Source organism: Oncorhynchus mykiss, chromosome 25 (assembly GCF_057628025.1).
Source record: "Oncorhynchus mykiss isolate SJ-2025 chromosome 25, ASM5762802v1, whole genome shotgun sequence".
Classification (NCBI taxonomy): domain Eukaryota; kingdom Metazoa; phylum Chordata; class Actinopteri; order Salmoniformes; family Salmonidae; genus Oncorhynchus; species Oncorhynchus mykiss.
This window is the reverse complement of record NC_143046.1, coordinates 54,152,444-54,174,602: the sequence shown is the minus strand read 5'-3', so window position 1 is coordinate 54,174,602 and position 22,159 is coordinate 54,152,444. Positions and strand designations below refer to the sequence as shown.

At 42.8% G+C, this 22,159-nt stretch overlaps 1 protein-coding gene and 1 pseudogene across 1 annotated transcript; both read left to right on the top strand.

Moving 5' to 3' along the window:
* Positions 1–17,734: 17,734 nt before the first annotated feature.
* Positions 17,735–18,871, top strand: LOC110504182 (5-hydroxytryptamine receptor 1E-like; annotated as a pseudogene).
* Positions 18,872–20,234: 1,363 nt separating this feature from the next.
* LOC110505305 (glycoprotein hormones alpha chain 1) lies at positions 20,235–21,830 on the top strand. The gene is made up of 4 exons (XM_021584451.3): positions 20,235–20,271; positions 20,377–20,489; positions 20,751–20,938; positions 21,132–21,830. The coding sequence occupies exons 2-4, from the start codon at positions 20,396–20,398 to the stop codon at positions 21,204–21,206; spliced, it is 357 nt and encodes a 118-aa protein (XP_021440126.1). The 5' UTR covers positions 20,235–20,271; positions 20,377–20,395; the 3' UTR covers positions 21,207–21,830.
* Positions 21,831–22,159: the final 329 nt, after the last annotated feature.

Below are 22,159 nucleotides of genomic sequence, written 5' to 3'. Positions count from 1 at the left end.
TTCAGTTTGGTGCCTATAATGAATATGACCCTGCTTCTAGTGAGTTGAAATCCTCATTGGTTGAGAGAAAGCCGTAGTAAAGAAACACCCTTGAAAATGCCTTTTTCCACCACAGCGTGTCACCCTCTTCATTGGCTTGTTTCATACACTTATGATGTGAACAAAGAACTTCAACAAAACAAACAACCAGGCCTATACAGTGTTCACAAAACCCTGTATAATTTGAGTAGATGAGGATTTGCTGATGAACAGCTTTGATAGTCATTGGTTCTAAAAAATAAAATAAAAAATAAAAACTGCTAAACTGGCACTTGTGAGCACATGCTGTATTTATGCTTTTCACTCCTCCGACAGACCTTTTCTCAGTAAGGCTAATGCTTGGCTTTATCAAATTTTTATCATAGCCTCTATCCTATCAAGATTGCATGATACTCCACCACAATCTTATCACTTACTGTTGCTATGAGGAGTTGGCTCGAATGCCCAGAGTTTCATATTTTACCAGAGCAATTTGAGCATGACCTTTCCTCATTCATGAGATATGGAGCATGAGCAAAGGGCATGACCAATGTCATTATGCAGTGCCCTTGTCATTCATGAGCTCTAGGATCACCATTTGAGGAAGACAGGACCCTAATGATAGGTTTGTACCTAATTTATTCACTTGGTAGACAGAAGCCTTATGGATAAACGAGCCATCATTGTAAAATATGCAATTTTTTCTGAATATGTCACACTCATAATCAATTTTCGTTGCTGGAAGGGGTGGTTGGAAGGACTTTCTGAGCTTCATAAATATGCACATAGGCCCACTATATGCCCCCACACCGCAGTGCTTTATCGACAGGTAAAGCTGAGCTTGGTGACCTGACTCTACAGCAGTCATATCCGAAAACTCTCCATATCTCCTAGGGTTTGCTTTCCACCATCCCTCTGGAATGGGAATCCTTGCACAGATAGAGCTAAGCATAAGTTTGTACTACCGTAGGTATAACGTTGTTTTATACTCTAGTTATTACAAAGCATTAGTTACACTAATTATTAACAACTGCAGCATTGTTATTCAACTGTTCTGCCTTATTATTATTCAACCATGCTGGTCATTTATGAACATTTCAACATCTTGGCCATGTTCTGTTATAATCTCCACCTGGCACAGCCAGAAGAGGACTGGCCACCCCACATATGCTCTCTCTAATTCTCTCTTTCTTTCTCTCTCTCGGAGGACCTGAGCCCTAGGACCATGCCCCAGGACTACCTGACATGATGACTCCTTGCTGTCCCCAGTCCACCTGACCGTGCTGCTGCTCCAGTTTCAACTGTTCTGCCTTATTATTATTCGACCATGCTGGTCATTTATGAACATTTGAACATCTTGGCCATGTTCTGTTATAATCTCCACCCGGCACAGCCAGAAGAGGACTGGCCACCCCACATAGTCTGGTTCCTCTCTGGGTTTCTTCCTAGGTTTTGGCCTTTCTAGGGAGTTTTTCCTAGCCACCGTGCTTCTACACCTGCATTGCTTGCTGTTTGGGGTTTTAGGCTGAGTTTCTGTACAGCACTTTGAGATATCAGCTGATGTACGAAGGGCTATATAAATAAATTTGATTTGATTTGAATTACAAAAGTATACAATTCTCCATCAGCAGTTTAGTTTTGTCATTTACGAACTGTTTATATTGTGTATGACAAGCTAAAAGTATGACTGTTTGGACAGTTTAGGATGGTACCTACGAATTAGGGCTGAGAATTGCCAGAGATCTCACTATACGATATTTTCACAATACCAATAGGATATGTATTGCAATTATCACGATTCTTATGGGTTGAGATTCGATACTGTGATTTTTGCGATTCGATGTTCCAAACATATTGCTCACGATATGTCTGCTGCAGACGGACAACAAAGAGACATGCGAAAACGGGTTTTGATCAGTCATGGAAATAAAAGGGCTGAAAATAATTTGTCTCCCTGTTTAAAAAGAAGATGGAGAACAAGCTACACTACATGAACAAAAATATGTGGGCACCTGCTCGCCGAACATCTCATTCCAAAGTCATGGACGTTAATATGGAGTTGGTCCATTCTTTGTTGCTATAACAGCCTCCACTCTTCTGGGAAGGCTTTCCACTAGATGTTGGAACATTGATGCGGGGACTTGCTTCCATTCAGCCGCAGAGCATTAGTGAGGTCGGGCACTGATGTTGCGCCATTAGTCAGTGTTCCAATTCATCCCAAAGGTTGAGGTCAGGGCTCTTTGCAGGTCAGTCATCGATCTCAACAAATAATTTCAGTAGTGACCTCACTTTGTGCACAGGGGAATTGTCATGCTGAAACAGGAAAGGACCTTCCCCAAACTGTGACCACAAAGTTGGAAGCACAGAAACGTCCAGAATGTTATTGTATGCTGTAGCGTTAAGATTTCCCTTCACTGGAACTAAGGGGCCTAGACCAAACAATGAAAAACAGCCCCAGACCAATATTGCTCCTCCACCAAACTTTACAGTTGGCACTATGCAGTCGGGCAGGTAGCATTCTTCTGGCAATACGCCAAACTCAGATTCGGCCGTCGGATTGCCAGATGGAGAAGCGTGATTCATCACTCCAGAGAATGCGTTTCCATTGCTCCAGAGTCCAATGGAGGTGAGCATTACACCACTCCAGCTGATAAATGGCATTGTGCATGTTGATCTTAGACTTGTGTGCGGCTGCTCGGCCATGGAAACCTATTTCACGAAGCTCCTGAGAAACAGTTATTGTGCTGACATTGCATCCAGAGGCAGTTTGGAAGTCGGTAACGAGTGTTGCCACCGAGGACAGACTAATTTTAAGCGCTACGTGCCTCAGACGTCCCGTTCTGTGAGCTTTTGTGGCCTACCACTTTGCGGCTGAGTCGTTGTTTCTCCTAGATATTTCCACTTCACAATAACAGCACTTACAGTTGATTGGGGCAGCTCTAGTAGGGCAGAAATTTGATGAACTGACTTGTTGGAAAGGTGGCATCCCATGACGGTGCCACGTTGAAAGTCACGGAGATCTTCAGTAAGGCCATTCTACTGCCAATGTTTGTTTATGGAGATTGCATGGCTGTGTGCTCGATTTTATACACCTGTTAGCAACTGGTGTGGCTGAAATAGCCGAATCCACTAATTTGAAGGGGTGTCTACATACTTTTGTATATATAGCGTATGAAGGGAAAATACTGGAGTTTTGGTGCAGGTACAGCAAACTAGCGCAAAACTAATATTCCGATATTGTATAAACGATACGATACAATATATCGTGAAAAATATCGATTTTGCCCCCCCATCACTACTATGAACAAGTCATTTGTGTAGAGAAAGTAAGTGATGAACTATTTTCAAGTAATGTAGGATAAATATATTTGATTCATATGTTTTCCCCCTATGCTATGGGCTTGCTAGATCATTAATCATTACTCTCCTCATCTTACAGTTTAGGCTGTGCATTTGTAATTTAAATGATTATTTGGCAGAAGGGCTTTAGTTCTTTTAGTTTCTGTTCCAGTTCCCTTTGATATTTTACATTAGATTAAAAAACATAATAAATGGCATGAAAGTCAAAGAGTTCCTTGAAAGTTGTCAGCTCTATTATGTGTAATGAGTGTGTTGGCTCTGATTTGCATTACTCTAGCTCTCGAGAACCCAAGGCATTAACAAGGCATTCTGCTTTATCCCAAAGGTTCTCAGCTATAAGCACAGTTTACCGTTGGGATCATGTGAACTACGATCCCAATGCTCTGTTTTAACATTTAGAAACGTCAACAATCATTGCTTGCGATACGGCTTTTGAAACATGGAACTTATTTTTCATAACAGCGAGAAAGAATCTTTCAAATAAAAAATATACATTTACTGTAGCAGGTTTGCACAGATCCATCCAACCAAATCTCGCTTAGGGCCCCCAAAAGACTAGAGTCGGCCCTGCATATGGCTGTGTGCCTCCAGCCAAGAAACTACGCTTACACACAGGTGTTCAAGCCCGTTAGATAGCTCATTAGCACAGGTGGTCGTCTCTGTCTTCCGTAAACAAGCGCTGTAACATGGAGATATGGCAGTGTGGGAAAACTAACCCTAACTCTATAAAGGTGTGTAGTAATTGAACCTTTAGTTAAAAATATATATATTTCTCAGTGATATGAAAGATATGTTCCTTGTGTTTCCAAAACTGCACCGCAAGCGTTGCGTGTTAATGCTCAGAATGCGCGTAGGGACTCTTAACAAAACTCTTCCAGACAGAAGATACCTTCATGAATAGACACTAAAGGTAACTATTGTCCACGAGAGGGCTATGCATTACTCCAGCTTTTTGGCCAATTGAGTAATGTACTGTATGTGCTATGCATTAACAGTTTTTCTACCAATCAATAAGAATAATACATCTACAAGACCCTGCTAGGTAAAGTCCCCCCTCATCTCAGCTCGCTGGTCACCATAGCAGCACCCACCTGTAGCACTCGCTCCAGCAGGTATATCTCTCTGGTCACCCCCAAAACCAATTCTTCCTTTGGCCGCCTCTCCTTCCAGTTCTCTGCTGCTGATGACTGGAACGAACTACAAAAATCTCTGAAACTGGAAACACATCTCCCTCACTAGCTTTAAGCACCAGCTGTCAGAGCAGCTCACAGATTACTGCAGCTGTACACAGCCCATCTATAATTTAGCCCAAACAACTACCTCTTTCCCTACTGTATTTATTTATTTATTTATTTTGCTCCTTTGCACCCCATTTTTTCTATCTCTACTTTGCACATTCTTCCACTGCAAATCAACCATTCCAGTGTTTTACTTGCTATATTGTATTTACTTCACCACCATGGCCTTTTTTTGCCTTTACCTCCCTTATCTCACCTCACTTGCTCACATTGTATATAGACTTATTTTTCTACTGTATTATTGACTGTATGTTTGTTTTACTCCATGTGTAACTCTGTGTTGTTGTATGTGTAGAACTGCTTTGCTTTATCTTGGCCTGGTCGCAATTGTAAATGAGAACGTGTTCTCAAATTGCCTACCTGGTTAAATAAAGGTGAAATAAATAAATAAAATAAAATAATAAACTGAGAAAGTATATTGAAGGACAGCCCGAAGATACTGTACCATCCAGGCCATATTTGGGCCTGAAGCTGCGTGACACATCATAAATTAATCCAAGTATTGAGTCATATTAACATATTGTTGACATTAATGTTTTATGTCTTTCTGTGATACAAATGACCTCTAAATTATATGGGACTAGGGGTTAGGTCTAACTACAGTCTCAACCCACTGGTTATAGACGTCAATTTAAAGTCTATTGCACATTGTTTCAACGTCAAAATGATGTGGAAACAACGTTGATTCAACCAGTGTGTGCCCAGTGGGAAGTCACTATAGCCCACATGATTTTGGGCTCTTGTCTGGGCTAGTCATCACTAAATGAATTTAGTGGTGGAATGACATAACACATACAAAGCTGAGGCTGATCATAACCACTGATTCTGTTTCATGACGTGGCTTCATGATGAATACATTACACAAAACTTTAGTCCAATCACATGTTATGCATTCCAGTGGTGCATAATGTGAAACTCCTTTGAAATTCTGTTCCTTTCAAACATACTTATTGAGGAAATAGGTGAGATCTAGGTGAATACTCAGGACATTTGTGGCACCAAGACAAACTCAATGAATGCCTGGACCCAACGTAGGCCAATATTGAGACGTTTAAAAGCCTTGCTGATAAAAAAAAAAAAATTGAGTCATGAGACCATTTGGCTAGGAACTAATTTTTGGTGTATAAGATTATAATAATGTGAATTGAATTGAATTGCCAACCCCAAGATGTCTGCTGCCTTCTGAGGCACAGTGGGGATATTTACATTACAGAGCTGATAGACTGGGAACATGATGGAACATAATTTATCTAACGTGGAAGAACACTGGACCAAGATCAATGATGCAAAGAACAACTCTTAAAAGAAGACCTCTAAAGGCGATCGAAGGACATCAGAGTTTAGCTCCAGCAATTCAAAGAGCTTTGCCTACAAGTCAGCATATAAAGTTGAGAGATGACAGAACCTCTCCTGATTTATACTGGCAGTACCTCCTCACTGATCCAAGAAAGTCTTTGGAAGTCTGGGAGCCAGAGGCAGTGCTGTTGTCTCCATGTCAGAAACAGACATTTACCCTTGCTGATGGCCAGTCCCGGAGCACTTGGGTAATCACACTGACCTACAAATTTCTTCCTAGGTGACCTTCGAATGAAAAGGTCTTGGAACTTTGATGTTAATGTAATGGTTGATGTAATGGCCAACTGCCATCCACTATTAATGGCACCTGACGTTGAGGTACGAACATAACTCAAACTGGATTTCATCAGGAGAACAGGCTGTTCCTGTCAAGGGAAGCATATTCTCTTCTTTATCTGAAGTGGCTCTTAATGTGCTGGCAGAATGATGGGCCTCCTAACTGCATGCTGTGTCATCTCCACCAATGCTTAGACTTTCTGGATTACATGTGGGATGTAGGGACCCATGTATTCGACAGAACAAAGCCAAACCAAATTCATCTAAGCATTGCTGTCCCTGTAAATTGGGACTTCTTTGTGTCCTTCTCAAATCGCAACATTATCAAGCAACAAAGTTGAAGTAACACCTTGGTTAGGCTATATAAAATATGCATGGTCGTGCCAACATCCACAATTATAGGATATAGATAATTCCTTGTCCATGACTTCTGAAAAAAGTTATAATCCATGCATTTAATTACTAATTTCATTCAGACCCAATGGGGTGAAATAGGAGTAGACACTATCATTGAGCTGAGTGATAGCTGTGATTGATATAGGTGACAAAAGCTTCCCTTAATTGAATTAACCACAACTCTACTCATCATCTTCCACAACGATGAGTATGGAATTTTAGGCCAAGGGCTGTTGAAACAGTTTAATGTATGATATTTCACGCCTGAGCCCTCTACTCTGTGGCTGGAGGTGGTATAAAATTAGAGAGGTTAGCTATTTCCCTCACACTGGCAGCCTCAATCGAGCAAGTGCAAGTACATGGACACGCTTTGCAGCCGAAGGCCTGGAAACCTACTCTGAAGTCAATGAAAGAGGCCTTGGCGAATACCTTCGGAAGGGGCAGGATTCACCACGGCACGGTGATGCAGAGAGACAGGGTTTTGTCATGTTCATCATGCATCACAATTAGTAAGTGTTTATGACATGAAAGCAGACAGCTTTGTCAAGATCTCTATTCAGTTTGCCAATACGTATTTTCATTCAGTGCTTTATAGAACTGGATCATTCTATGAATAGTGTCAAAAATAACAATTTATTTAACCTTAATTTTAACATTATGTCATAAAGAGCTTATATTTAACTTCTTAACAGACATCTCAAGAGTTTAAATTAAGAAGAATTACTATAAAAGTGACTAAGCTCAGCAAAAAAACAAACATCCCTTTTTCAGGCCCCTGTCTTTCAAAGATAATTCATAAAAATCCTAATAACTTCACAGATCTTGATTGTAAAGGGTTTAAACACTGTTTCCCATGCTTGTTCAATGAACTATAAACAATTAATGAACATACACCTGTGGAACGGTCGTTAAGACACTAAGCTTACAGACAGACGGTGGGCAATTAAGATCAAAGTTATGAAAACTTAGGACACTAAAGAGGCCTTTCAACTGACTCTGAAAAACACCAAAATAAATATGCACAGGGTCCCTGCTCATCTGCGTGAACATGCCTTAGGCATGCTGCAAGGAGGCACGAGGACTGCAGATGTGGCCAGGGCAATAAATTGCAATGTCAGTACTGTGAGACACCTAAGACAGTGCTACAGGGAGACAGGACGGGAAGCTGATTGTCCTCACAGTGGCAGACCACGTGTAACAACACCTGCACAGGATCGGTACATCCGAACATCACACCTGCGGGACAGGTACAGGATGGCAACAACAACTGCCCGAGTTACACCGGGAACGCACAATTCCTCCATCAGTGCTCAGACTGTCCACAATAGGCTGAGAGAGGCTGGACTGGGGGCTTGTAGGCCTGTTGTAAGGCAGGTCCTCACCGTTGCTGGACCAGACGGGACTGGCAAAAAGTGTTCTTCACTGACGAGTCGCAGGTTTGTCTCACCAGGGGCAATGGTCGGATTTGCGTTTATCGTCGAAGGAATGAGCGTTACACCGAGGCCTGAGGTGGAAGGTCCATCATGGTCTGGGGCAGTGTGTCACAGCATCATCGGACTGAGCAAGTTGTCATTGCAGGCAATCTCAACGCTGTGCATTACAGGGAAGACCTCCCTCATGTGGTACCCTTCCTGCAGGCTCATCCTGACATGACCCTCCAGCTTGACAATGTCACCAGCTATACTACTCGTTCTGTGCATGATTTCTGTCATGGCCAGCGAAGAGCCCGGATCTCAATCCCATTGAGCACGTCTGGGACCTGTTGGATCGAAGGGTGAGGGCTAGGGCCATTCCCCCCCAGAAATGTCCCGGGACTTGCAGGTGCCTTGGTGGGAGAGTGGGGTAACATCTCACAGCAAGAACTGGCAAATCTGGTGCAGTCCATGAGGAGGTGATGCACTGCAGTACTTAATGCAGCTGGTGACCACACCAGTTACTGACTGTTACTTTTGATTTTGACACCCCCCTATGGTCAGGGACACATTATTCAATTTCTGTTAGTCACATGTTTGTGGATCTTGTTCAGTTTATGTCTCAGTTGATGAATCTTGTTATGTTCATTCAAATTTTTACACATGTTAAGTTTGCTGAAAATAAACGCAGTTGACAGTGAGAGGACGTTTCTTTTTTTGCTGAGTTGATATTCAATGTGCGGGACAAAATTGAGGCTATGATAAAGAAGTTGGAGCTCTTCTCTGTCTCCATTAACAAGGACAACACACAGGTCTTTTCATCATTGTATTATTTTTTGTGTGCAAATGAACTCAAGTTTACGGACAATGTCGAATGTGATATAGCGAAGCACCTGAGTGAGCTGGGTGCGCAATTCCGCAGGTACTTTCCCGAAACGGATGACAGAAACAACTGGATTCGTTATCCCTTTCATGCCCTGTCTCCAGTCCATTTACCGATATCTGAACAAGAGTGCCTCATTGAAATTGCAACAAGCGGTTCTGTGAAAATGTAATTTAATCAGAAGCCACTGCCAGATTTCTGGATTGGGCTGCGCTCAGAGTTTCTTGCCTTGCCAAATCACGCTGTCAAGACACTGATGCCCATTACAACCACGTACCTATGTGAGAGTGGATTCTCGGCTCTCACTAGTCTGAAAACTAAATACTGGCACAGACTGTGTGTGGAAAATTATTTAAGACTGAGATTCTCTCCAATACAACCCTACATTGCAGAGTTATGTGCATCCTTTCAAGCACACCCTTCTCATTAACCTGTGGCAAGTTATTCACAATTTTCGATGAACAAATAAGGTTTTCTATGTAAGATGGTTAGATTAAGAGCAAAATTATTGATTATTATTATATTATTATTTGTGCTCTGGTCCTATAAGAACTTTTTGTCACTTCCCATGAGCCGGGTTGTGACAAAAACTCACACTCATTCTTATGTTTAATAAATATATCGTATAGGGTGTGTGGCAGGCTTACAATGATGGCCAAAAACAAAATGTGAGATTGCGCTGACCTTGGTGCTAGAGGGGGTAACCAGCTAAAGGTTGAATGTTTGAAGGGGTACGGGACAATAAAATGTTTGGGAACCACTGTTCTAGATGATTCTGTGCTTCCAACTTTGTGGCAACAGTTTGGGGAAGGCAATTTCCTGTTTCAGCATGACAATGCTCCCGTGCACAAAGTGAGGTCCATACAGAAATAGTTTGTTGAGATCAGTGTGGAAAGACTTGACTGACCTGCACAGAGCCCTGGCCTCAACCCCTTCGAACACCTTTGGGATGAATTGGAACACAGACTGTGAGCCAGACCTAATCGCCCAACATCAGTGCCCGACCTCACTAATGCTCTTGTGGCTGAATGGAAGAAATGTTCCAACATCTAGTGGAAAGCTTTCCCAGAAGAGTGGAGGCTGTTATAGCAGCAAAGGAGGGACAAACTCCATATTAATGCCCATGAAAATGCACATATAGTCAGGTCCAAAATGTATAAACTATGCCTAGCCAAAAACCTGGTTGCTTCTGCCAGGTGTCTGAAACTTGATCACAAGTGGATCTTCTAGCAAGACAATAAACCGAAGCACACATCAAACTCCTCAAGGAAATTATTAATTGACCACAAAATCTGCTTTTTGAAATGGCCATCTCAGTCTCCGGACTTGAAAACCTATGGATCTGGAAAGATTCTGTATGGAGGAATGGTCCATGATCCCTCCCAATGTGTTCTCCAATCTCATAAAACATTTTAGAAAAAAGCTCAGTGTGTCACACCCTGACCATAGTAAGCTGTTTATTCTCTGGGTTGGGGCGTGATAGTGACTTGGGTGGGTCATCTAGATTAAATGTATTTCTATGGTGGCCTAATATGGTTCCAAATCAAAGGCAGCTGTTTATCGTTGTCTCTGATTAGGGATCATATTTAGGTAGCCATTTCCCCATTGTTATTCGTGGGATCTTGTTTACGGATAGTTGCCTGTGTGCACCAGTAGCTTCACTTTTCGTTTGTGCTTGTTTATGCTTGTCTGTGCTTGTTTTGTTTTGCTGAGTTTCGGTTTATATGAAATATGTGGAACTTTACGCACGCTGCGCCTTGGTCTAATCATTACGACGATCGTGACAGAAGATCCCACCAACAACGGACCAAGCAGTGTGCCCGGGAGATAATGGCATCCTGGTCTGTGGAGGAGATTAGGGAGAGAACATCCTGGACTTGGGACGACATTATAGCAGGAGAGAAGAGCCTGCCGTGGAAGCAGGCGGAAGCAGCGAAGGAGGGACAGCGACGAAGTCAGGGAGGTAGGCCACAGAAACCCCAAGAATCTTTTTTGGGGGGGGCACATGGAGCAGTCGGCGGAACCGAGGAGTGAACCAGAGCCAGTCTGGTAGAAGAAGGAGAATTCGGAGGAGAGAGAAATGGGGGAGTTGTTGAGTTGGTGGAGGACGCACGGATTTGGAATAAGGGAACGTGTTGTCAGTTTGGTGCCACCTGAGTCAGCTCCCCGTACTCGTCCTGAAATGTGTGTTAAAGTTCCGGAACAATTGATGCCGGCTATACACACCAGGTCTCCTGTGTACCTTCACAACCCAGTGCGTCCTGTGCCAACTCCTCGCACTCTCCCTCAAGATCGCTTTCCCAGGCAGGTGTGTCCTGTTCCTGCTCCTCGCACTCTCCCTCAAGTGCGTGTCCCCAGTCAGGTCCGTCCTGTTCCTCTTCCCCGCACTCGCCCAGAGGTGCGTGTCATCAGCCCAGTGCCACCTGTATTGGTCCCACGCATCAGGTCTCCAGTGCGCCTCCACAGTCCAATACGTCCCGTGCCGCCTCCCCACACTCGCCCTGAGGTGCGTGTTACCAGCACGGTACCACCAGTGCCAGCACCACACATCAGGTATCCAGTGCGCCTCCACAGTCCAGAGCTTCCGGCGACAGTTCCCAGTCCAGAGCTTTCGGCGACGGTTCCCAGTCCGGAACCTCCAACGACGGTCCACGGTCCGGAACCTCCTGAGACGGTCCACGGTCCGGAACCTCCTGAGACGGTCCACGGTCCGGAACCTCCTGAGACGGTCTACGGTCCGGAACCTCCTGCCTGGAACCTCCAGCGAGGGTCTGCGGTCCGGAGCCTCCAGCGACGGTCTGCAGTTCAGAGCCTTCAGCAGGGGTTCTCAGTCCAGAGCCTCCTGCGACGATCTACGGTCCGGTTCCTCCGGTGACGATCCATGGTCCGGAGCCTCCAGCGAACATCCACGGTCCGGTACCTCCAGCGACGACCCATGGTCCGGAGCTTCCGGAGATGCGCTCCGCACTGGAACTGCCCCCGATGCCCTGTGTCATCCATCATAGATGCCCACCCGGACCCTCCCCTATTGAGTCAGGTTTTGCAGTCGGAGTCCGCACCTTTGGGGGGGGGGGGGGGGGGGGGGGGTACTGTCACGCCCTGACCATAGTAAGCTGTTTATTCTCTGTGTTGGTTGGGGCGTGATAGTGACTTGGTTGGGTCATCTAGGTGAAATATATTTCTATGGTGGCCTGATATGGTTCCCAATCAGAGGCAGCTGTTTATCGTTGTCTCTGATTGAGGATCATATTTAGGTAGCCATATCCCCATTGTTATTCGTGGGATCTTGTCTACGGATAGTTGCCTGTGTGCACCAGTAGCTTCTCGTTTCGTTTGTTTGTTTTGTTTTGCTGAGTTTCAGTTCATATTAAATATGTGGAACTCTATGCACGCTGCGCCTTGGTCTAATCATTACGACAATCGTGACACAGTGCCTTGATCCTCGCAGGGGGAGGGTGCCCGAGTATTTAAAATAGGGGTGCCAATAATTGTGACCCATTTCTTTTTGAGAAAAAAAGTATAATTTAAATCAAATCTAAAGTATTTCTTAGAGCAATTGTGTTAGTATAATATAATTTCCCCTTTGTTTGCATACAATGTATTTTGCATTTTTTATTTTATGCAGTCTTTTTTGCTCTTATTAATCAAGGGGGCAAATAATTTGTATTCATCAAATATCCTCTTAAGACCCACATTGCAAAGACAAGTAGGATTAGTAGCCACACAAGTAGGCTACTCATCCATGGACAATGTATATCTCATTACTGGTCTCCATATTCATTTATACAGCAGGATGCTTACTGAGGAAATTCAGACTAAGTACCTTAGATCAAGGATACCATCTGGGACTGGAACCACTATCCTTTCCAACATGCCCATGAACTGCTGACTAAGGGGAAAATGTTTTGGAAACTAACACTTTTCAGGGATCAGAGAATGTATCCGATTATGTCTCCTAGCTATTATGGAACATCAAGCATCAAGAAAGAGCCTGAATGTTGGCAAGCATGAGTTCAGGGATGCCATTTAGGTCAGTGACAGATGGGAAAAGAGCTACATTATACACTTATACAATAGGGTACTGGACTCAGACAGCTACCTTACTCAGCAACATTATTTTGGGCATTGGTTGGGATGACCTGCATATTGTAGGGGTAGATTCTCTGACTCAGAGATTTCCAACCTAGGGGGCGGGATCTTCATTGATTGGAAGGATTCAATTAAAGATGTACAGTGCCTTGCGAAAGTATTCGGCCCCCTTGAACTTTGCAACCTTTTGCCACATTTCAGGCTTCAAACATAAAGATATAAAACTGTATTTTTTTGTGAAGAATCAACAACAAGTGGGACACAATCATGAAGTGGAACGACATTTATTGGATATTTCAAACATATTTCAAACTTCAAATCAAAAACTGAAAAATTGGGCGTGCAAAATTATTCAGCCCCCTTAAGTTAATACTTTGTAGCGCCACCTTTTGCTGCGATTACAGCTGTAAGTCGCTTGGGGTATGTCTCTATCAGTTTTGCACATCAAGAGACTGAATTTTTTTTCCATTCCTCCTTGCAAAACAGCTCAAGCTCAGTGAGGTTGGATGGAGAGCATTTGTGAACAGCAGTTTTCAGTTCTTTCCACAGATTCTCGATTGGATTCAGGTCTGGACTTTGACTTGGCCATTCTAACACCTGAATATGTTTATTTTTGAACCATTCCATTGTAGATTTTGCTTTATGTTTTGGATCATTGTCTTGTTGGAAGACAAATCTCCGCCCCAGTCTCAGGTCTTTTGCAGACTCCATCAGGTTTTCTTCCAGAATGGTCCTGTATTTGGCTCCATCCATCTTCCCATCAATTTTAACCATCTTCCCTGTCCCTGCTGAAGAAAAGCAGGCCCAAACCATGATGCTGCCACAACCATGTTTGACAGTGGGGATGGTGTGTTCAGGCTGATGAGCTGTGTTGCTTTTACGCCAAACATGTGGCAAACTTTAAATGACACTTTTTATGGATATCTTTAAGAAATGGCTTTCTTCTTGCCACTCTTCCATAAAGGCCAGATTTGTGCAATATACGACTGATTGTTGTCCTATGGACAGAGTCTCCCACCTCAGCTGTAGATCTCTGCAGTTCATCCAGAGTGATCATGGGCCTCTTGGCTGAATCTCTGATCAGTCTTCTCCTTGTATGAGCTGAAAGTTTAGAGGGACGGCCAGGTCTTGGTAGATTTGCAGTGGTCTGATACTCCTTCCATTTCAATATTATCGCTTGCACAGTGCTCCTTGGGATGTTTAAAGCTTGGGAAATCTTTTTGTATCCAAATCCGGCTTTAAACTTCTTCACAGCAGTATCTCGGACCTGCCTGGTGTGTTCCTTGTTCTTCATGATGCTCTCTGCGCTTTTAACGGACCTCTGAGACTATCACAGTGCAGGTGCATTTATACGCAGACTTGATTACACACAGGTGGATTGTATTTATCATCATTAGTCATTTAGGTCAACATTGGATCATTCAGAGATCCTCACTGAACTTCTGGAGAGAGTTTGCTGCACTGAAAGTAAAGGGGCTGAATAATTTTGCACGCCCAATTTTTCAGTTTTTGATTTGTTAAAAAAGTTTGAAATATCCAATAAATGTCGTTCCACTTCATGATTGTGTCCCACTTGTTGTTGATTCTTCACAAAAAAATACAGTTTTATATCTTTATGTTTGAAGCCTGAAATGTGGCAAAAGGTCGCAAAGTTCAAGGGGGCCGAATACTTTCGCAAGGCACTGTATATTTTAATATAGAGATTTTGTAGAGATTGTTTGAGATTGTTTATACCGATCTTAAACGATGCATACATCTGAGATGCTTTAGGCTAAACACGCTGTAAAATGCCAGAGGAAGACATGACTCTTATGCACAGGGGAACATCTTGATTTCCATGACATTCAGAAGCTGAGTTAAGACCTTCTCAAGTCAAGGAGTCAAAGAAATTGGACTTGGGTAATCTTCATTTTTTTGTACTTTTACCCCCTTTACTCCCCAATTGGTTCTTTTGTGAATGTGAATTTCTCAAATGTAAAAAAAAAAAAAAAAAGGGGCCCTGGGGGGAAAGGTTTGGGAACCCCTGTTTTGACTATAACACTGACAATAGCCGATATCCAATGGGTGATCATTGATGCTCATCTGCATGAAGTCGATGTTCATTAGTAGTAATGTCATGCATATGCATGTGTTGCGCAAATGAACACAAATGCTACTACTGTATTATGCACATACTTTTATGGCATGGCGGGAAAGTTCCATCCATCGCCAACGCACAAACGTGGCTATGTTGCTAGCATCTCACGCTATGGAGTAGCCTAATGTCACATTTTGTACTCCAGGAGACAGAGAGCCCTACCCTTACTCCGTTCGGGAAAAAATGCTCCCTCATTGGCGCGCGCGCGGCAGTTGGACAGTGTCAAACTCCTGCACTTGCGATTTCGTGCATTCCTTTGAAGTGCTGGATGTCCGTCTGACCTGTCCTTACTCCTGAGATGAGGAATATCTCGGGGTGCGGACGCACTAGCGACTAATACTGCAGACTTCAGACATATTTGAGAGTCCCATCACCAACACACAACATTTGTTGAAATGGATACACGAAGATTGAACAATTCAGAAGGTAGGCTATGTGCCCACATTGGTAGCCTGACTTATATTGCCTAATTTGGTAGCATACCATATCAGATAACGATCCCCCCCCCCCCCCCCCCCCCCCCCTTATAGTTTCATTTGATCATAATGAGGCTATATGTCACTATCATATTATAAAATAGAATATTTATATGTAGCCTATTTTTGTAATGTTATTACGGTATGTTGGTTTGGGATCAGCTCCCGTTTTTGTGCTTTTATTTTGCTCCTTCATCTTCTTCATTTAATCTTTGAATGCATTATGCCATTGCCAGAAGCAAAAATGGCAAGTAATAACCTCTACAATATAGGTTCTTGAGTTTAATGAGAAATATCAGGACCAACTCAAGCAAGACGATCCCAAGCTTTCACCATGGCACAGGTGGTGCAGGTGCTGCGATGTCTAGAATAGAAGGCATGCATGCCACAAATGTGAACTTTAAGTTAAAGTCCTAACAACTGTATGTCCAATGTGTGCAAATGAAAAATAATTTAGGAAATGTCAAGTAACACCCAGCACAAATATTTAATATATATCAACGGGAGTGACTGAGTGAACTGCATGTGTATGAGCAGTAGACAAAGTGATGAAGGGTGATGACCTTGTATGACCAAACTTTTTAGCATGAGTCATGTCTGTCACTTGTGGACACAATGTTTACAGAGTATGGGGCACAGTATGACCATTGATGTTATGCCACAGAGCGGCTTGGATAGACTTCCAAAATGAAAATCGAACTCAGCTCAGCTGCTGCCTTGACCAAGTAGTTGAAAGCAATAGTGTAAGCCACACTATGTAATGGCAGGTATTTCTACTCAACAAAGTGGTTATACTTGAAGAGCTACTAGCTGAAATTACATAGTTATGACACCATTCAACTATTTGAAGAACACTGATTGCACAGGGCAGATATAAATTCTTTATTTGAAAGGGAAAGTGGCATATGCACAAGAAACATGTCACGACTTCCGCCGAAGTTGGTCCCTCTCCTTGTTCGGACGGCGTTCGGCGGTCGAAGTCACCGAACTTCTAGCCATCACCGATCCACATCACACCTGGTTCACACCTGGTTCAAATTCCATCAATTACACGTTGTGTATTTAACCCTCTGTCCCCCCCCCCCCCCCCCCCCTCCCCATGTCCTTGTCAGTAATTGTTTGTTGTAGTGCTTGTGCATGGTATGCTGGTATTTACCGGGTTTTGTTTGACCCATTTATTATTATTATTCTGTTGACGGTGGTTTATGGTTATTAAACTCAACCGTTGTAAATCCGTTTCCGCTCTCCTGCGCCTGACTTCTCTGCCGCCAGTAGCATCGCATTACAAAACCATTTGAATATTGTTCATATTAGGCTTCCCTTGCTCAATGGATACACACATCAGGCTAGACGTGTTTGTCAATTGTCTTTTCATAATTGTTGTTTTTGTATCAACAGTTGAAACCTTTGGAAGTGTCACTCTGACTGAAATGTGTTATTTTTAACATGGTTTTTAAAGCCCTGTATGCAAAACAGCCATCTACTCCTGCTCCTTAGTACGTAATAATACAATTGTGTATGCTCCCCATACTCCTAAATTGAGTTTAGGGCAAACTTGTTACATTTAGGGCTTTATGCTGAGTATTGACATTGATGTCATGGGTCTGCAACGAGTTAGGATGCTGAGCATAACTGCCTCCAATATGACTGAATATTTGTCTCACTGATTTACTTGGCTCAAAGATTCCCTGATCAGTTCTGCCACCGTGTGGAAAAAGGTCTGAGTGATCTACTCATCGAGAAGAAGTGACATTTTGAGTACAAATAACTTCAACATGTATCTTATTCAATTTACTGTGTTATACATAACTTACTCAAATCAATGTTTTTTTCACACAAAAAAAATAAGAAATAATAAACCCCAAATATATATTTTTTTCCCCTTCACAGTTGGCTCCAAATAAGGGAAAGCATGAAAGTAAGAGAGAGAAAAGGATCTGCATTGGACTAGGGACACAGCCAAATGTATCCTAATTAGAGAAAGAGGAATATATGATGGATAGTTTTAGAGCCTAAAAGTTTAAACAAACTGTATGTCAGAAACTGCAGGCTGCTTTTAAATGAAACCAGAGAATGATATGGTGCTGGTTGTGACCCTCCTCAGCATTGTGACCCTGATCACTGCCTTGCTGAACATTTCAGTCATACTTGCGATCATGAACACCAAAAAACTCCACATGCCCGCCAACTACCTGATCTGTTCTTTGGCTGTCACTGACTTCCTGGTGGCCATCTTGGTGATGCCCCTAAGCGTCCTCTACATCGCCACAAAGAGGTGGATGTTGGGATGTGTAGTCTGTGAGGCGTGGCTGAGCGTGGACATGATCTGCTGCACCTGCTCCATCCTGCATCTATGTGCCATCGCCCTGGACCGCCACTGGGCCATCACCAACGCCCTGGAGTACGCCTGCAAGAGATCCCCGCGCCACGCTGCCATCATGGTCAACATCGTGTGGACCATCTCCATCCTCATCTCAGTGCCGCCTCTGTTCTGCAGGCACAGCGGGGATGACAACTTCGGTAACTACACCAAGTGTATCATCGAGCATGACCACATTGGCTACACCATCGACTCCACCTTCGGGGCCTTCTACATCCCCATGGCCCTCATTCTCATCCTCTACCACAGGATCTTCATTGCTGCCCAGACCTTGTACCACAAACGGAGCTCCTCTGGGAGTCTGTGTAAGAGGAGAGCTAGCAGCCACAAATGCCTCAGTAGCTGCCGCATCGCACCAACGTCTCTCTGTGCGTCTGAGCTGTCTACCTCGGATCCCGTGCTAAACACAGAGCTGAATAGAGTCAACGATCCCACCGGCCCAAGCCAGGTAGCGGGGAACTGGGGGACTTGTGATGAGAGGACCCAGATCTGTGCCTCCAGAGAGAGGAAGGCTGCCCGCACACTGGGCCTCATCCTGGGGGCTTTTATCCTATGCTGGCTGCCTTTCTTTGTTAAAGAGTTGCTGGTCGGCATCCAGGCGTTTCATGCCTCACGTGGCTGGGATATGTTAACTCACTCATCAACCCCCTGCTCTACACCAGCTTCAATGAGGACTTCAAAAAGGCTTTTAAGAAACTGCTCCGATGTAACAAGCGCAAATAGGACTGCTTTCTTGGCTGTGTCTGGGCTGATTGTTGATTGGCTGTAGAAAATGTATTAAAGAAGCCAATTAACATTCTGAATCCTAGAATACAATTACTGTAAGAGTGGAGTAAAGAATATTTATGAGTCATGACATGATTGCGCCATAAACTAAAAAGAGCCTTTAAATGTCAGACATTTCATGTGCTATCCTCAATGCTTATTGAGTTACATCTGCCAGGTCTAGTCTCCAACGCAACCAAGGCCGGGAGATTTAAAAACACACCGGTAAACAGAAAGATGAAGAGATAGTACTGCATCTTAAAGGGGCAAACAGCAGTTTAAACAATAACAAAGCGGACACCCCACCACTTTTTTGGGTAAACAGCTGAAGGATGGGGCTGGAGAGGTGTAAACACTCAAATTCATAGACAGAGAAATGGATGCAAGGACTGACCATCCATGATATCAATATTATAGTTATATCTATGTTTTGAGACTATAAAGGGTTTGTTTACAATTACTTTGTTCGCAAACAAGGGAGTAAAACAAGCTTATATGTTGGGTTCTGATGGGGTACAACAGTTTAATTATTACATTTAGATGTTATTTGATACTAGGAATATTGTCATGTGAGATGATCAAGCTTTATGTAGCTGAAGATATCAATCCCAACTCCTATACCGAAATAGCTAATCATTCTTACCCTTTTCCCTTCTTTTGCAACGCAGCATGTGGCTTCAGAGGCGATGGGGGGGGGTCAATATTAGGAAGGTGTTCTTAATGTTTTGTACACTCAGTGTTTATCACAAATATAAAAGTTTAAAAATGTATGTCGCAATCACAGATTGCCCCTTTAATATTCAACGTTCATTATTTCACATACAGTATTCATTGCTTGCATTCATGTTAGCTCTGTCCCAGAGGATTACAAAGCTCGGCCAGGGACTAGTCCTCATGGTTTATATAAGAAACCCCATTTATTTCACGACAAATCTTTCACTTTTGTGTGTATATATTTACATATTTTTTGGGGGGTTACAATCCTGCATGGAAAGAGGAATCAGATATTTAAAGTATTCAAAATTACTTTAGATTTAATGATTTACAAAGCAAAAGACCATGAACATAAGTTAAACTAATGAACCAATGACCCTGCCTCGCCCTCTGAGACATAACAGCAGTTATCTAGTAACAGCATCCCATCTGTTTAAGGGATTAAAAGCTCCCATCCAGAGTCAGGATGGAAGGATGGAAGTGTGTTTTGACTTGTGACCGCGTGTGCTGTACCTTTTTTCATTTCAAGGATTATGAGGCAGGTAGCTAAGTGGTCAATGCCTCGCAGAGATCACTGATAAGGTTGGAGGGGTTCACTTAATCCCCGTTGAGCACATGGGCAGAGGGACAGCAGTATAAAAGTTAATGGTGGGAGCAGTAGGCTCTTCACTGAACGCTGAACAGGCTTCCACCAAGAGACAATTACAACAGGTAATGCTTTTTACACTCAATATATTGGGTTTCCATTGTATTGTTTCACTGCTGTTTTTGTGTTTATGAGTTTTCAACTATGGTTTTCTTCATTTTTCTTGTCAGGTTATTGCCACCCGCCACTATGATGTGCTTGTTTAAATTAACTGGAGTGTCCCTCATCCTGTCCATACTTCTGAATATCGCAGACTCTTATCCAAACAGCGACATGACAAACAGTACGTTTTACGTGACATTACTTTGAAAGTACTGTTTTTATTAATGGTCTACATGTTCTGGAAACAAAATGACCGGTGAGTTGTTCTTGGAGTAGGTTGTCATTAGAGAGAATATAAATTGGTACATGACCTCCTTACTCCCAAAAAGTGTGTGCTTACAAGGAAGAGAGACAACACATTGGTGTTGCATGGTGCATCAAGTTTACAGATCAGACTGTTCAATAGATTTTCTATTAATTTATGTCTTTATTATCTTTACAGTGGGCTGTGAGGAATGCAAACTGAGGGAGAACAAAGTCTTCTCAAACCCGGGTGCCCCTGTCTATCAGTGTACAGGCTGTTGCTTCTCCAGAGCTTATCCAACCCCACTACGGTCCAAGAAAACCATGTTGGTCCCAAAGAACATCACCTCTGAAGCCACATGCTGCGTTGCAAAAGAAGGGAAAAGGGTAAGAATGATTAGCTATTTCGGTATAGGAGTTGGGATTGATATCTTCAGCTACATAAAGTTTGACCATCTGACATGACGACATTCCTAGTATCACATAACATCTAAACGTAATATTTAAGAACAACTCAAATTTACCAAATGTGTTTTTTTTAAACCATCTCTCTGTCTCTCGATTCTCTCTCTCTTCTCAGGTGGTGGTCGACAACATCAAGCTGACGAATCATACAGAGTGTCACTGCAGCACTTGTTATCACCATAAGTCATAAACTCTCTGTGAGGGCTGGAAATCTCCTTGTTTGCAGAAGTAAAAGCTTGGCACCAGATACTATATATTTTACACAACTCATTCCTGAAGTTCCTTGTGTTTTAAAAGCCCAGTGCAGTCAAAAATGTGATTTTCCTGTGTTTTATATATGTTTTCACACTACGAGGTTGGAATAATACTGTGAAACTGAAAATGATGATAATACTCTTTTATTGTAAGGTGTTTGAAAAGACCACCTGAAATGTCAGCCTGTTTTGGTGGGATGGATTTGGGCCTGCCTGGTAATGTCACCAGACGGTAAATTAGTTAATAGACAAATAAGAGAGTTCCAAACTTCTCTGCCAATAACAGCTAGTTTAAAATGTTCCCCTTCCACTCAGACCCCTCCCAGGCAGTCCTAGCAAATTCTTGCTTGAGAAATTGCTCTTTGCTAAGAAGCTATTTTTGTTTATTTTTGACCATTTTAATTGAAAACAATCACATTAAGATAGTCTGCTGAGAATATTTATAGTGCTCTAATGGTCACAATTATATAAAGTTGTATTCCTGTACTGTGTTGATCAACAAAATACTTTACTGTATGAATTGAATAACTATTCAAATGTCCTTAACATGCATATTATTTTGACACATGATCTCTCCTCTGCTTCTTTATTGAGAAACTAATGCCTTGAGTAAAACCAATGGTTTATGGTTTTACGAGAAATACAAATATTGTTCCTCTCCCAAACTACACCACACTCAATAGCATATGGATCAACATAAAATGTGCATAATGACACAGCCTCAGGTAAGCCTAGTGGCCATACTATGAGTTTATATGTCCTCAAGTAGCCTAACAAGCTGTAGGTTAAGCATGATATTTACTAAAATACTTCAGAACTTTGTAGTATTAGATTGCATGTGGGGAACATTATTCGATTACCACCACAGGTCTTGGCTGATGGGCAATCC

Coding starts and splice junctions, on each gene's coding strand:
- LOC110505305 (XM_021584451.3), top strand. CDS start 20,396: ATGATGTGCTTGTTTAAATTAACTGGAGTGTCCCTCATCCTGTCCATA. Junction 20,490..20,750: donor AAACAGCGACATGACAAACA/GTACGTTTTACG, acceptor TTATCTTTACAG/TGGGCTGTGAGGAATGCAAA. Junction 20,939..21,131: donor TTGCAAAAGAAGGGAAAAGG/GTAAGAATGATT, acceptor CTCTCTTCTCAG/GTGGTGGTCGACAACATCAA.